This window comes from Clarias gariepinus, chromosome 13 (genome assembly GCF_024256425.1).
Source record: "Clarias gariepinus isolate MV-2021 ecotype Netherlands chromosome 13, CGAR_prim_01v2, whole genome shotgun sequence".
In the NCBI taxonomy this organism is placed as follows: Eukaryota; Metazoa; Chordata; class Actinopteri; order Siluriformes; family Clariidae; genus Clarias; species Clarias gariepinus.
Window position 1 is genome coordinate 6,361,538 of NC_071112.1, and position 17,585 is coordinate 6,379,122.

The 17,585-nt window shown below is 38.0% G+C and overlaps 1 protein-coding gene across 1 annotated transcript; it reads right to left on the bottom strand.

Moving 5' to 3' along the window:
* Positions 1 to 225: 225 nt before the first annotated feature.
* On the bottom strand, positions 226 to 16,472 carry entpd6 (ectonucleoside triphosphate diphosphohydrolase 6). Its single transcript, XM_053509874.1, has 14 exons — positions 16,335 to 16,472; positions 14,477 to 14,787; positions 13,400 to 13,476; positions 12,667 to 12,810; positions 9,962 to 10,037; positions 6,536 to 6,571; positions 6,247 to 6,335; positions 5,622 to 5,701; positions 5,172 to 5,236; positions 3,952 to 4,053; positions 2,389 to 2,529; positions 2,238 to 2,294; positions 1,522 to 1,634; positions 226 to 604 (listed from the first exon to the last, which is right to left on the bottom strand). The coding sequence occupies exons 2-14, from the start codon at positions 14,718 to 14,720 to the stop codon at positions 521 to 523; spliced, it is 1,308 nt and encodes a 435-aa protein (XP_053365849.1). The 5' UTR covers positions 14,721 to 14,787; positions 16,335 to 16,472; the 3' UTR covers positions 226 to 520.
* Positions 16,473 to 17,585: the final 1,113 nt, after the last annotated feature.

Sequence of the window (17,585 nt, forward strand, 5' to 3'; positions counted from 1 at the left end):
GTAATACCCGAGCTTAGGGATGAACCGGGAGCAGCGACTTGAAAAAAGCGGCAATGAGGTGCATTAACAGTATCATGAAAAGGTAAAAAAAAAAAAAGAAAAAAATTTTAAAACCTAATCTGCAGCTGCATTAGTGCAGAAAATAAAATAATGTCTAAAGATGGCACGTTTAGATCTGCAGTGTCTTTAAAAAAATTATTACAACATATATTATATTATATACAACATACAAAAAAAGGGCGTGTACTGTATGTAGGGGTGTTTTACATCATAAAAATAAAATGCCCGCCCACACTTTTTTTTTTTTTTTAAAGCATCAGTTAACGGCTGTTGTGTGCATGTAAACAAAGTTGGCATGGTGTTCATATTCCCACTGAGTGCTGATCTGGGATCAGCTGTTCCTTTACAGGTTTAAACGAGCTGATCCTACATCGGCGCTCTTCGTGTCAGGCGTCTGATTTGTTCTCAGGTCATCATGGTTCCTAACCTTGGAGTCTGTGAACATGAAAGCTGGACCTGGTTAGTGTTTGCTGAGAGATTCCATGTAGTAGAAGGTGGCTCCTAAAGCCCAGCTCGTCTCCACATCGTTAATTTTTCTAGCCAGCTGAAACGCGGAAATAAAAACCGTAATGTGGGGGGGTGGGGAGGATCATCATTGTCATATGAAAGTTATTATAATGCACTCAGCATGTTTAGGGGAGTCTGCACATTCTCTCAATCTCTCCTGTTCTGATTATACCTACCTCTCTCTATCCATCTTTTCCTTCCTCACATGTTCTCTTTCTACTTGCCTCTGTCCATCCCTTTCTCTCATTTTCTGTCTGCCTACCTTTGTCCTTCTATCCCTTCCACTTTTTTCATCTGCCTCTGTCTATCGCTCCCTTTCTCTTTTTCTGTCTGTCTCTTAATCCATCTTTCTCTTCCTCTCATGTTCTGTTTCTACCTGCCTCTCTATTTCCTTCTTCCTTTTTCTGTCTGCCTGTGTGTCTATCTATTCATTTGTCTGCCTCACTCTATCCATCCCTTTCTCTCATTCCCCGTCTGCCTCTCTATCTTCCTATTACTTTCTCTCATGTTCTGTTTCTGTTCATCTGCCTCTCATTTTCCATTCTTCCCTTTTTCAGTCTGCCTCACTCTGTCTATCTCTCCCCTTCTCTTTTTCCGTTTCTACCTGCCTCACTCTCTGTCTATCTTTCTCTCTCATTTTTTGTCTGCCTGCTATTTCTTACGGTCTATATTTTACTTCGACCCTTTTTCTGTTTCGGCCTCTCTGTCTAGCTCTCCCCATCTCTCTATTTCTTTCTTTTTCTGTTTTACCTGCGTTACTTTCTATTCATCTCACTCTTCCTGTCTGCCTCTCTCTCACTCTTCCCCTTTCTCTTCCTCTATTTCTGTGTATTTCGGCCATTCTTTTTCTCTCTCTCTCTCATTTTTCGTCCTACACCTATTTCACTCTGTCTTTAACTGTGCTCTTCTCTCTGCTTCCTGTGTGTGAGTGTGTGCAAGTGTGTCTGTGTGTACCTTCAGCTCCTTGTCCAGGGGGAAGCCGAGCTCCTGCAGCAGCACTGAGATGTAGGTAAGGTCCAGACAGAGAAAAGGGTTTTCTCCTGCGCCCGTTTCCAGGTTCTTACACACTGCAGGTTGGACACAAACAGTTCACTTAAACACACACTTTACACCTTTAAACTTTCAGGCACACATTCCACTTATTCGACATCTCCACCTTCTCTGTTCACTTGCGAGTCACATTGTCTTAATTGTCTGGACTGCTGGAGTTTTTTTTTTTGTATTTTTTTTAACAGGTTATAAAAGTGTTCAAACAAAAGTTAAGGTGAAGAATGACGGTAAGCAAAATATTACAGCAAAACTACAAAGTCTGTGTTTACGCACCTATTAATCAGGTTAACCCAGTAAACCCCATTAAATAAAACTTAGCTCTGAGAAATATATTTGTTATGTCATAAAATGTAAGAGCCAATCAGGTTCCAGAATGCAAATAGATGTCATACCCCACCTGTTTTCTCCTTTTCAGGTTCTTTCTAATCTTAGTAATAAACAAATGATGCTTAAGTATACCACTGTTACTGCATCATATGCTTCTGCATATGTAACATAGAAATCTGTATTTTCTACTAAGAGTTTTGAGTTAATTTTAAATCTAAGGTGAAAACTAAATGTCCTGTATTATTGATGTCCTGTACATAGTAAGATTAGACAGAATAACCAGTTCATCTTACCTGATTTGGCACCATCCACATAGTTGCTTACTCGAAGTGAGCCTCCCTTCTTCTCATCTAACCCAAAGAGACCAGCGTGTTAGAAATGCAGTGAGACTATAAGAGATGAGAACAAAATCAACTATTCTAAGATGTACAGTACAGTGCATACCGACGAGGCCCAGGTCCACAGCACGATCGTAGTAATAAGAGAACGCATAGAACTCCATATCTTTCACCTCTTCTGCTTTCTGTACCCTTTTGTAGATCATCTTCTCTACTTTGCTCAAGCATGACTCATAGATGGGCTCTCCTGAAATTCACAGATAAATAAAAACTGGATTGCAAATCATGCTTACCAAAAAATGACCTGGGATTCTATAACAGGGCATCACGGAGGCACAGACACACTGGTGTTTAATGTTAAGGTTTAGATTAGTATATGGACAAACACAACGAAACTTTACATCATTCTCAGTTTCTCAATTATGGAATTTAATGATTTGAAAATGATTATGAAGCATGAACATGTCCTCAATTGGGACTTGACTATCGGAACAGTGAGGCAAGGCTAAACTAGGGCCCAAGCACTGTGACATCTGTGTGCGAGGGCCCTATCTTTTGCATGTCATGGGCTCAATTCAACAGGAAGTCAATTATTTTGGGTTGTTTGCAAAACGCACCCAATGGATTTTATTGTACTTCCTCTAGAGGATTTATATGATCGCCATCAAACCAGGCCTATGTGGTCTCAATACATCAAGGATGCAAAATTACAGAGTTATTTTTAATATCTCAAACAGGTCAGCCGTGACGATGCCTTAAACTCATGCCAAAAAGTGGTTAATAACTTTGTGTGATTATTATTGAGTGACATCACATTGAGTGACAAAGTGTTATACTTTTTTTTCAGGTTTTTTTCAAGTGGGAATTTTATGTCATAATGGTATTGGCATGCTCCCTCTCTATATTTCTGGTGCGCTCAGGTGGCAATGGCGCAGGGTGCTTGGGCCCGCTTATCATTCCGCCCAACTACATTTAAAATTGTCTCTGGGTGTATAAACCTGGACACAGCAAGAGCTACTGTTCCACTTAGGAAGGGAGGTATAGTGACGTGGGATAGGGTTAATCTGTAAACTGAAACTTAACCACTGAGTGAGCAAGACATAGTGATTTGGGACTGGACCACTGAATCAGTAAGGCAGAGAGAACTGAAATTGAGACATTAAATCATTTAGGGAAGCTCCTTATACACCAAGGCAGTTCTGGAGCTAGTTTAGAGCTGGTAACCAACTTTCAATCAGCTCTTTGTTTTTCAGACAGCCAAAGCACTGGCCCCCGGACAGAAAAACTGGGTCAGAACAAAGAACTGCTTACTTCAGTGGCTATGGGTGGGATATTCACGACCAATTGGGACTAGGGTACTACAGAAGCACAAATCAGGACAGGGTCACTAAAAAAAATAAATAAATTGAATGCTAAATTTGAGACTTAGGCTCAGGAGTAGGGTCACATGAATTAAGACTGGGCTTATAACGGAGTGGGGTTGAACGGGTTTGGACTTGTAAACACTAGGCTGTGTGATGGTGTAATGGTAAAAACTGTAGAAACTGGCCTGTATTATGTAAATATGCATAGAAATGGGGTTAAATTACACCACTGTGACAGGGGCAGAACTGAACTGGTTCTAGGCTCATGGGGAGATTTGAAATGACACAGAATCACTATGGCATACCTGCTTTCTGGCCCTTTAGGGTGTAGGTGACCTCTGCATGCTCCCACTCTCCGGTGTAGTCTGGAGCCAGACACGGACTCACCAGCTCCTGACCGCCCCCTACTGAAAGAAACAACAGCATCACCCACCACCAAGAGAGTAAATATCGGCACACGGTTTAAACTTTTCCATATGGGTTCAAATTTATACATCAGCATTGACCAGTTTTAATCTCATCATAAACAGGACTCTCAGATATGAGACACATCCAGCATTGATTACTTGGTTAACTCTGCCACCCAGTGGGCAATATTTTCAATTACAGTATTACATCATAACGCTACCTAGTAACATGCACACACACACACACGTTTTCTCCACATAGAGTATACTTGGGCGGGCCGCTCAATTATACAAGTATTTTCAGACCCTTTTTAGAAAATCTGTCTATCTGCCACCCGTGATTGATTAACTAGTAGCAGACAGTTCCCTCTCACACCAACAGAATAAACAGGTACGGGAGTGTTACCGTGAGAGCGGTGTAATGAGACACAGTAAATGCAGTGGATGCAAGCTGCTGTAAAAATGAGAAAGGGCGTAAAGACATACAGTTTTACACTGTGAATGGACTGCTCTTAAAAAAAAAAACACACACTGGAGGATTAATCCTTAAAACTAAAGCAGTGTGGATCTGTGTGGAAACACGACACTGGACCGATAAAAAAACAACAACTGCTTATACAGAGGTCCTGCTGGTGTGTGTGGACGGAGGAGGCTTCAGATACTGTATCACAATGCACATTAGGGTTTTCTAATATGTCATGTCGACCCATGATAATATTTGACATAATATTATCATGTATCAATATACTATATGACGTATAGCAAATTTAGAATTAAAATACTTAATACGTTTTTCTTTGCGTTTTTTTTTTTTGACTCTATATATATAAAATACTATAATTTTATGGATAAGAAAATACATAGAATTAATAGAACCAGGACAGTGTTAGATAACATCAGTGACAAAAAAAAGTATTTTAAGTTGAAACTCTAATTCCAGCGGTGAACTCTGGCATCGCGTTGAGCCCGAGCTCGTGTTCGTGCTAAATTGGTGCAACAGCTGGGCCTCCAAGAAATTAATCTTTGGCGTTAAGGGATTAGATAATGGCTTATTTATTGGAGGAGGGGGATGAGGTCTTTAAATGGCAAAGATGAGTAGAGATTGTAAAAGCACATACCAGGCTGTCCTTCAACCCCTCCCAACACTGCCAGTCTGGCAGACATTAAACCAAGTCCCAGGTAGCTGCAGCGAGAGAGACAGAGGGAGCAAATCAATCAGGAAATGAGCTTAACAAAAATATCGGTCAAGAAAATCATCATCATCATCATCATGTATCCATTATCTCTACAACAATATAAAAAAATAAACATGATATTTTAAGGCCAACATCAGCAGGCATACTGCACATCCCAATCGTCTGGAATAGGTGTAGGGCCTCAATTAAACGAGTAATCTAGCACTCTAAGGTTCTTCCTAAACTCTAAATTAGGGCTTAAATGCTTACGCTGTTATCATGAGTGGGACATACAACCGTGTCCTTTATATCTTACTTCAACAGATGTGTAAGATTAAAAACTGTAAGAATTAAATGTTTGCACTCTCCAGCTCCAAGCCACGCCCACTTTACCTGTGTGAATAGAGGGTTCGGCTCGTGTTGAACATCTGAAACGACGTCACGTAGTCGATTGGCGAGGTCTGGATGGTTTTCTAAGAGACACCGTGACATAAACAGACAGGAAAGATTGATCTTAATACAGTATCAAGACATTTAAATCCCAGGTGGAAAATACAGGAACGAAGCTATACAGTATACAAGTCTATGTAGAACTACAGATGTAGCGCAGGATGTATGTGAATCTTTTTGCGTCTAACTACTGTGTCTATGCTTGTTCCTGCTGATATGAATTTTGACTGAAACCTTTAGAAAAATTGCCGTTAATATCACATAAATAACAACCATATCTGAATAAAAATATGCCACATTTAAAAGCCACCAAACCAATTTTACTTATAAAGCTGTTACACGGATGAGACTCATCAAACGACAGAATAAATTAGTCCTCAATCCCCCTATACTTGCTGCTCTCTCTCTCTCTCTCTCGCTTTCTCTCACTTTTCAGCAGGCATGTGGGATTTGCAGTGCATTTGCAGATTGCAGAAGAAGGGGTCGTCGTAATAGTTTGTGAAGTTAGACACTGATTCATTATGAGGTATTACCACTGTGTAAGTGTGTGTCTGTGCGTGTCTCTAACCTCGTCCTGTGGCGAGAAAGTGATCTGTGTCGAGCCACCTCCCAGATCCAACATGCCCACTGTGGGAACTTCAGATCCTTGAAGACCACCTGAGAGAGAGAGGCACAAAGCATAAAGAACAATGTCAGAGAAGTTACAGTCATTACTCATTTATGGATCTGAGATCCATTAAACTATGTACACATTCACAAACATATAAAATTAATTTTATAATAAATTTGAATATTCAGTTATTATGTACATGCATTTGGATTTTGTATTATAAATGGAAGAAACTGCATTCTCTCACCTAATAAAAAGTTGACAGTGATCCAAGCAGAGACCCCTGTATAAAATAAAAACAAAAACAAAACATGTTTGTATTATTTTAAGGAATGAACCTGGATCACTTTCACCCTGTCCTGATTTGTCTGTACAACAGCACGGCTCGTACAGTAAATCTCATGTGAATTATATGGCAAGCGCGCCAGAGAGACAGTGATCTGAGACTTTAACATATATTTTAAAAAATTGTGTTGTTCAACAAACTAAAACATATAACTTTGGATTCATAATTTTTTTGTTTGATTATTTTATCTAACTTGTAAATTCACATTTACATTTATATAGTATTTAATGGATGATGTCTTGAGCATCAGGAAGTGCACAGGCAAGTCTTTAGGACGAAGGAGTTTGTGCTTTTTGGTTTCTTGGTCAAATAATCAAATAAATATTTTTTTTATTGTAAAACATGTAATGTGTTGGTTATTAATAAATTAAACATTACAATAGAATAAAATAAAAACAAAACAAACAAAACAGCTGCATTAGAATGAATCCTTTAATCTTCTTGTAGGGTTTGCAGGACCACGTTTTTAAATCACACACCTGTAGAAGTTGAGGGCTGTTAAGGAATGGGAGCCATGTCTCAGATATCAAACACACTGCTCGTGACACACATGGACAACATTAACCATCAGCAATCATTATCAGTTCATAATAATTCTCCTCCTCCAGATAAAAGTCACTGTTCTTTGCATTTGACCCAGGCTATAGAGCTTTACGACATTTTGTTTTTAATACAAACCTATAAAGAAAATTCCATTTGATGCTTACTGAATTAATGGACGATAATCCGTTTGTGCAGATTAAGTGGGGACATTATCCTCCGCGCTCGTTACTGCTCAGAGGAACTACTTTAGAGGATTGGATTAAAACCTCATATATGTATTAGATGCTGCCGGATACATTATAAAACTAAAGTTTCAATCTGCAACTCCTTTTCTGATGTCAGGCAGTGAAATGTGACAGTGACGTGATGCCGTGAGGGCTCGTGATTAGAGCTTCACAATTAACCACAAAAAAAATCTTAATTGCTATATGGAAGCGTGCAATTATTTAACTATTTAAAAGGCTGCAATGTATTACAGGTATACGCGTAGTCCTGAAATTTAAGTTTGCCAATATGATAATTTGTGACATTATTTGCTCTATTTGTTAATATAAGCCAGATAAATATATTCTAATGTTAAATGGTATATTCTTAAGCCATATTACAGCACCAGGTTGAGACAATAGATACGGCAAACGTGGAACAGAAATATGCAGAACCACAGGCAACAGGCTTAAGTAATTCTTAATAATTTCTTTTTTAATTCCTGAGCAATTGCTTCTAAACCAGTTTCGCCAGCTGTTCCAAATAATCTGATTTTAAAAAGTTCCTTTGTTAGACCTGTCTCGTGAGTGGTGTGGGGTGTGGCAAACTTATTACATGATTTGCTTAGAAATAAATTAATTAATTTATACGGATTGCAATTGTGCTTTAAACTGTGACATTTAACTGTTAAATGTACCATCTTGTTCTTAAATGTATTTATCTATACTAACAACGAATGATAGCACAAATGATTAATTATTCAAAAAGAGGATGTTTGCCAATATTTATTCATCAACTCAAAAGGTATATATAAAAATTATTATTATACTATACATGTATTACCTGTAAAAATGTATTTCTTCCAAGGAAGACCTCTACGGCCTGCCTAAGGACAGTGCTACATCTAAAAATGAAATGGGTAGTGCACATCTATGCCTTCTCATAAAGATTCTGTAAAGGTTTGGTGAAATTCCCATGAATGGTTTAGTAAAAAATTGCGAATAAAAGAAAAAACAGCGACGGATGATGATGTTAATGACATTCATTCGTTCTGCATGAACTGTAGAACCTAGCAATCGCACCCTGCACCACTCGATACTGAGAAGACTAAGTTCAGTGAGGCATCATAGCAAAACCTCTCCTGAGTTGTAGTCTACCACATTGAAAAGGAAGTGCCACCTTGTGGCAATATTTGATATGAATTTGGATTTTTATTGGGTGGCATTAAGCCACATTCCCAAACCACTGACTGTTACAGAATATTGAACAGTATATATGAGAAATTTAACTAGTGCACATGGTTTCCCGAAAAAAGTACTGTGAAAACTTGGTCAAATTTCCATAAATGGCTTAGGAAGAGTTGCGGATAGCAGATTTGATCCCTGCTCCTTTGCTTAGCTTTAGCAATTAACAATGTTCATTTATTTTCTTAAAAATTGAAAACTAGTGCACATCTATGCTTCCTGGTAAATGTTTGTGTAAAGTTTTGGTCAAATTCCCAGGAATGGTTTAATAAGAGGAGCGGATGGAAGAAAAGAGTGACGACGACGAATGACAGCATAGACGCCTATGTGTCTATGAACCTTTTACTGGAAGTCCACATTGCGATTTCTATTGCTATGAGAAAAAAGATACATCACTACATAAAAATATTACATTTTAGACTTCATTGTAGAAATGTTTTTTTTTTCCTCTTGCATGTTTGACTAAGAACTTAAACCTAAAATCATTCATGATACAACAAAATACTTGCTACGATGTAAAAGGACATTTTAAAAACCTATGTGTTTTGTGTTCAGCGATCGTAGAGCGGATCTCCACCCTGCAGATCGGTTTATATGACCTGGGATGAACTCAAAGGTAGAGGAAGATAATTAATGAGTTGGGTGAAACTAATGACAAAGAAACCTGACTTGTTTTAATTGTATGCATATCATCCAAGCTCAATATGACCAGGCTTTTAAGTTCTTTACATGGCAGACAAACAGGTTTCCTTTACCAGATTTAACCGAGGTGAATAATGCGATAGCATTAGTGTAAAACTGTTGGCTGGGTCCTCTAAAATAGACACACATCTACACACCTACACACACAAATCCAGTTTGGTCGGCATCTCAGCAGGAGGTCACTGCTTCAGACTTTTCTGAGTTGTACTTTAAACAAAAAGTTGCAGTGTATATTCGACCAGTGGAGGCTTATGGGTCACTGGGAAATTTCTGACTGCTGTTGATAGTCTTTGCTCACAACGACACTAAAAAGACAGCCACCAATATGTGCAAGATTACGCCTTCTGGCACACTCAGTAATGCACTTTTCTTTTGTAATTTCTGTACATTTCATATTTTAGCCCTTGTTAATTTTATTCTCAGTGCTTAAATCTTACTTTAAAAATGTTTTTTTTTTATTATTGTGTATAGTGCATTTTCATGGGTGGGAATTTCATAAGTGTGTTTGACTAAAGACAAAAACTGTAAGCTTCATGTATACAAAACAACACACTATGGGACGTATGCAGTGTGGTGTCCGATGTCACGCTATTAAAAAGAGAGAAAGAGAGAGGGATGTGACAGATATACACACCTTCATCTGTACCGTCCATGATTGATACGCTGTCGGCTCTTTGAGGGAACAAAGACGCATCAAACACCTCTTTCACCTAGAACAAATATAGAGTAGAAAACATAAAAAATTTATCATAAAAGAATCAGCCACATTTACAGTATCTTAACTTTAATTAGTTGATCCTTTCCTATGAGGGATTTATTTCTAATTTTCCTTAATATTTTGTATGAATATGGCACTAATCATTAATAATGGACTTATGTCAGCGTGAAGTTCCTTGTTTACTTAATACATGTCCTCGTTTACTTAATAAGTGTCCTTGTTTACTTAGTTTTCACATGATGTTTTTAACCTTGATTGTATTTTTCTTCCTTTGTTTTTCCTTTCTTGGCCTTGGGTCGATGTTTACATCGTAGTATAAAATGGATGTTTTGCCATTTATGTTCGGATTTCATTGCCCAGGCTGACTGATTGACGCATGCATGCAAATTAAAACTATCTTCTCCAGCTGAACCCTGGCTCTGAGTCTCAACTCTTGGGACAATTCAAAGTCAATTCAAAGTCCCAAGACGCATCCCTTTAATCTGGCATACGCGTAACTCATCCCATAACTTCATACTCCAGTACACCTATCCTGAATGGCAACTACGCTAATTCTCTCCATCTGTTTATTATTTTTCCACCCATCCCGAGGCATCTGGGGATTGTGCCAGCTTCAGTAGACAAAGGCCAACCCTGCGAGGATCCTGAGGCATCCAGAGAAGGACCAGCTCCAGCTGGATTGTGCTTTAAGCTACACATGCTGCTCCTGTGCTCCCAGTGATCCAGACCCCATCTGCCCTCTGCACCTACTGACTCGTCCCTATGCTGAACTGGACTTCGTGTTAATTTAAAGAATTTCTGTTATATTTAACTTTCAGCTGCATAACACACATGGTGTTATATAATTTCTATCTGTTATCACCCAGATGAGGATGGGTTCCCTGTTGAGTCTGGTTCCTCTCAAGGTTTCTTCCTATTGCCATCTCAGGGAGGTTTTCCTTGCCACTATCACCGTCACCCTTGGCTTGCTCATCAGAGACATTTTATCCATCATTCATTCATCTCATTATTATCTAGACACATTTTCTCACACATACACAATTATTATTTTTTTATTAAAAAAATAAATTTCTTTCATTTTTGTAAAGCTGCTTTGAAACAAAAAGCCATTGTTAAAAGCGCTATATAAATAAAATTGAATTGAATTTAATTATTGCATAGCAACACAAAATTAAATGAAAAAACATTAAACTTAGTTTTTACAAAACTTGGTAAGATAATTAATAATTTAATATTACATATTTATTTATGTATTTATTAAAGAAAAAAATAAGACACCATTGCAATTTACTCCAAGAAATGTCTGGAATGTCACCAAGAGGAGGATGGTTGGCATTAAAACCATCTTCCTCTGCAAAAACAAATTTTTGCAGTATATTTTGCAAATTTATATTATATATATATATATATATATATATATATATATATATATATATATGTAGGTTAATTGTTTCAGATGAAATGCAAACACTAAATTAACAGAACATAGTCCGATCTACATAGTTAAAAATAAATTAGTCACACAGATAGAATGTATATACATGTGTGTGTGTATATATATATATATATATATATATATATATATATATATATATATATATATATGTGTGTGTATATATATATATATATATATTAGCAGCTTTAGAGGATTATAGAAACTCTTAAAGTGCTACAACATCACTTGCATCTTTCACCAGGGCATGTGAATATAAATATAAGCTTTCTAGTTCAGGGAACTAGAATAAATATAATTGTTCTGAAAAGGTACCTGAGATTAGTTTTAAAGGTTAATTGTTTCAGATGAAATGCAAACACTAAATTAACAGAGCATAATCCGATCTACATAGTTAAAAATAAATTTAATGTGTGTGTATATATATACATCCTATCTGTGTGACTAATTTATTTTTAACTATGTAGATCGGATTATGCTCTGTTAATTTAGTGTTTGCATTTCATCTGAAACAATTAACCTTTAAAACTAATCTCAGGTACCTTTTCAGAACAATTATATTTATTCTAGTTCCCTGAACTAGAAAGCTTATATTTATATTCACATGCCCTGGTGAAAGATGCAAGTGATGTTGTAGCACTTTAAGAGTTTCTATAATCCTCTAAAGCTGCTAAAATGTTGATTGCGCAAGCACTAAATAAACAAAACTGAATTGAACTGAAGTTGCACAAGCGTGTAACACATACAGATCCTGTTCCCCTCCCTCCATGCACGTAATCAAAAAGAAAAAACACCCCACTTATACCGCACTCACTAATATAAAAATCAGGATGTCAATTCGAACAGGATATTATTGACTATTTCAAACACACCCTTGGTAAAGGCTCATGTGGAATTAATTTTCTGTAATAAAAATGTACAAGTATTGCAGGAGTCTGAGGCCACACGGGGCAGACAGTTGGTCCTAGAGCCACACTTACTATAGGCCAGGATTCCTGTTCTTCCTGTGAAACCTGACATGGTCTTCTCTAATTTCCTTAAATTATTTTATAAATACTTAATTTATAAATAAATATTAGAAACTGGTTTCTGCATGATTTTAAACATTGCGCTGATGTTACCTGATTGCATGAACGGGTTCCTAATAAAATGCTAGTAGTTTTCTGACCTTGTTAAGGAGATGGCTTGCTTTTTCCCCCGGGAGCAGCCGAAGTCCTGCTGTGGCTCGCAGGGCCAGAGGGGTGGAGGACCACTGTGCAGGGGGTATGGTCTCCTTCGCCACCTCCAACAGCTCCAACAGCCCTGATTTACACTGCAATATAACACAATGCGAATCACAAGAATGTGCTCTCAAATCAGATGATTAATTTTCTGTAATGGTAGGTTTTTAAGGTAACAGCTTATTCACGATGACTTGCATGTGGTGGCCGTTTCAAATAATCTAAATATAATAATAATAATAATAATAATAATAATAATAATAAACAGTTTGTAAGAAATGTGTCAATATGGTGACATTTGGTGTATGAAAATACTTCTTGTTCTTTGTTCTTTCTTTATTTATGGATTAACTTGGCTTTAACAATGCAATTAGATTTCCCCCTAATGTGACCTCATACAAGTAATGTTCTCTTTAGGCGTCTCAGCTGTAGGTCCTTTACAAACACACCAAGCTGAAACTGAATCATCTCAGGAACAGTATTTCAGATGGGGTGTTAACACAAACACTCTTTGGGGGGGCCCTGAGACCTGTGTTAACTTGTTAAATAAACAGTAATATATGTAATCTTACAAACAAATAAAACCTTACAAACATTACATTCTTCCTATAAGGGATAAATTCACTTTGCACGATCTGACTATATGAGAAGTACAAGAGTGTGTTTTGTAGCAGATTTTACCTTTTCGGGATCGTCGGCGTATGCAGATAATCCTGGTTTTAATGCTTTAAACTTCTCCGAGCCCAATTTTGGAGCTCCTACAACAAGAAAATAAATTCCATGTCAGGATTTTTTTAATACCAGCATCTATATCTCAAAGTGCAAGAAGTTCTCAATGTGTAATTAAAGGCTGAACGTGTGCTTTATAAATGAGAACAGGATTTCTAGCACACATTTCAGCAACCTGTTTCTCCAAAAGCAAAGTTTTCTATTTAGATATTTATGTGTATAAACTCTGGGCCGTGACTACAGTGACTTCAAACTAATTATATGAACATTGTGTACTGTATAAACAAATAGACGCTCTATAGTGCTTTGATCTTATCAGGATTAAGTGCTTGTGTATTTATTTGGATTAGACAAATATTATGATAAATGCCATCCATTATAATATCACAGTCACAGGATGTCTCGGGTATTACTCATAAAAAGGTGTTACTGTGACTACACCCAGGTGTTATGAAAGGCATCCAATTATAAACTTACTTGACACATAATTAAGTAGTTAACTAATGATCGAGGGAGTGAAAAGAGATTAATGTATTCATTTATTCAGAGGAAATAAAAAATGTTGTGTAAGGGACAAAGAGACAGAAACAGACTGGTGTGAAATATACTTGCGGTGGTAGACATCGAAAGTGATCAACTACATACTATGGGAAACACATATGACCTTCAACCCAAAATTATGATTCATTTAATGTTTGAAATGTGCAATCTACTAACCCTCCTCTCCATCTACGTGAAGACTCTCACGCACACTCTCACGCACACTCTCACGCACACTCTCACGCACACTCTCACGCACACTCTCACGCACACTCTCACGCACACTCTCACGCACACTCACTCGCACACTCACTCGCACACTCACTCGCACACTCACTCGCACACTCACTCGCACACTCACTCGCACACTCACTCGCACACTCACTCGCACACTCCTTTCATGGTTACTCTCTACAGCAGGAGGGTGATAAAACCTAGATCTAAAATAAATTTCCATTGACTTTACCAGTCTATTATTGATTGTCATACCATTGGGTTCCAGTTGAAACTGGAAGACGTGTATTCTTGTCCCGGTGCTTCCGGCGTCGAACATGATGCCATAGCGGAATATTTCACGGACCACCTCAGGCGATGTCGGCCTCTTGTGGAGCTCTGTTCTGTAAAGCTCCTCGATTAAGGGCTTCCTGTTCTCAAAGCGGCGTTTCACGTAGGTGAGGTAAACCACGAGGCAGACCGCCAGCAGGAAGACGATGGCCAGCTTTGGGATCTTCATTGTGATGGAGGTATGTATTAAAATGGAGTGTTTTGGGGAGGTTCTCGTCTTCAGAGCTTTGCACTACCTACAGTAGCAGGGCAAATAAATAAATGAATAAAACATCACCAACTGGATTTAACAAAGTAAACAGTTAAATGCCTTCCACCAAATAATTACTGCAGTGATTAAAATGGTTCAGCTATTATCAAGTTATTTAACCCTCACTGATGCAGTGAGGAGCTTCTCGGTTCAGCTTATGACCTCAAATCAATTAAATTCAAATCAAGTTTATTTATATAGCACTTTTAACAGTGACCATTGTCGCAAATCAGCTTTACAGGATCAAAGAAACTACAAAAATTAGTATAAAATGAGGCAGCATGATAGCAAATCAGCTTTACAGAATCAAAAAAACTAATTACAAAAATTAGTATAAAATGAGGCAGCATTAGTGGTTAGCACTGTCGCCTTGCACCTCCAGGTTCCAGGATCGATTCCCACCTCTGTACGCATAGAGTTTGCATGTTCTCCCCGTGCTTGGTAGAAAGATACTGTATGTGGATTATGCTGATTGGCGTTCCCAAATTGCCCATAGTGTACAGTATGTGTGCCCTGCACTGTAGTGACACCCTTTCCAGGATGTACCCCACATCATGCCCTATGTCTCCTTAAATAGACTCCAGGACTCAGAAAGCATAAAATATCATTTTCACACCCCAGAGTCCAGCCCTTAACCCTATTAAAAATCTTTGAAATGTGCTGGAGAAGGCTTAGCACAGCGGTCTGACTCACCCATCATCAATACAAGATGTTGGAGAGAAATTAAGGCGACCCTGGATGGAAATAAATGTTGTGACATATAAACTTATCGAATCGCACAGTTCAAAAGATCAAATCAAGACTTTGCATAAACTTATGGAATCGATGCCACAGTGAGTGTGTGACGTAATCAAAATTTTGTCTGTTTCACTGTGTGTCTGAGTGTTTCTCTACCTGCCTACCTGTCTGTCTCTCCGTCTCCCCATCTGTCTGTCTCCTTCATCTGTCTGTCTCCTTCATCTGTCTGTCTCTGTACCTGTCTGTCTCTGTACCTGTCTGTCTCTGTACCTGTCTGTCTCTGTACCTGTCTGTCTCTGTACCTGTCTGTCTCTGTACCAGTCTGTCTCTGTGTTGGCGTCATGTCTCTTGTTTGTGGCCCCTTCAGACATAACGAAACCAGTGTATAAAACCCTCTGTGTGTTTGTTGTTGTTTTTTTCTCACGGAGGGAAAATCAAGTCTGTAAATTTATCAGTAACAGTAATTTAAACACAGGGAACTTACATAAACCGACCTGCTAGATACAGGACAAATAACGGGTTATTACATAATAACGTTATTAACAACTGACATTTATCCTCTACAAAAAGGAGAAACTGTAAATAAAAGCAGCTACCAGAAAGTGTCCCAAATCGACACGTATTCACCTTGTACAGTGCACTACGTAGAGTGATAAAGCCGTTGCCACATGCGCAATAAAGTACACCTACTGAGCAAGTAGACATCAATTTGGGACACAGCCTTGTCAAACTCGCTAGCTAACAACTGTCGGTGTTTATCTAAAAAAAATAATATATTAACATCCCGCTAATCACCTCGATTTCACTCGGCGGTCCGCGTGTGCGTTTCCTCCTGAAGTCGTATTCACATTCTTCTCCATGTTAATTCGACAAGACACATAGACGTTTGCTAGGGATGACGGCAGCTAATAGAGTGACAGCCTGTCTGTGTCGCGTGTTGATTGCGTAATGGATGGGCGGGATGATGACGTGGAGGTGGCACGCACGCACACCTGCATGCAAACAGAGACACAGAACTGCATGCGAACATAATTATATTCAATTTATTGGTTAATTCTTTGTTAATTTTAATGATATAATTATATGTTCATAATGCATTTCCCTGTAGTCTAACGTGTCGACTTCCACCCTTATACATACTAGACTACTGTATCATTTTGGTCAAAGTTGAGGTTTGACTTCATATAATTTTTTAAACAAAGAGGTCACAAAGGAGGCCTTATCACTAATTAAAAAATAATAATAAAAATATTTTTGTCGCTTAGCAGACTTTTATCCACACCCTGCATTTTGTTTCTCATTATTTTGTTTATAAAGATCATATAATATCCAGAACATCCCTTGGAAAACAGGTTATATCAAAGCAAAGTAAACGATTTGGCAGTTTATTACACCTTTTTATGTCTGTTAGGTTACTTTCATGCAATAAAACTAATAAACCTTACATTATAGGTTGTAATAATGACTAAGATACACACATTTTACTGTATACAGTTACTACCACTGGTTCTAGATAAACCCGGAGTTCCTGGGAGGCCAGAAACCATTTTAAACTTGAAGCAGGCAGTGCGATCATGTCTCCGAGGTACTGAGAAAACTTTTCACCTTTATGGTATCCAGGCACTAATGAAATGCATAAGACGTGTGTCACGGCTTTACAAACAGAAATGTGCCTTACCAATCATTTCTGCTACAATTCTTATGTTAGCCATGCATGGATACTTTCTGTGGTGCCCATACTTTAGAAAATAATCTATGAGCTGTGTTCAAGTCAACCCAAAACTTTTGTTCATCCCAGGAACTCCTTTACATTTACATTTAGGCATTGGAGGGCCAGCATTTCAGCTCTGAATCAGATAATCCGATCATGGCTCTGGCGTACTGAAAAAACTTTCTACCTTGATGGTATCCAAGCAGTAGTGAAATGCTGCGACAAGTGATTTACTGCATTATATATATTATATAGAGAAATAAAGGGAATTTTTATTCTCTGTTATTCTACACAATCAAAAGTATGGTTTAACTTAAACACCTGCATAAAGCGTA

Excerpts from the sequence above, each read along its gene's own strand:
- entpd6 (XM_053509874.1), bottom strand. The coding sequence starts at position 14,720 with ATGAAGATCCCAAAGCTGGCCATCGTCTTCCTGCTGGCGGTCTGCCTC. Across the intron at positions 1,635-2,237 it reads TGTGGATGGTGCCAAATCAG|TGTGTAAGAACCTGGAAACG; the intron begins GTAAGATGAACT and ends TCCAACCTGCAG. Across the intron at positions 605-1,521 it reads CCCTGGACAAGGAGCTGAAG|CTGGCTAGAAAAATTAACGA; the intron begins GTACACACAGAC and ends TCCGCGTTTCAG.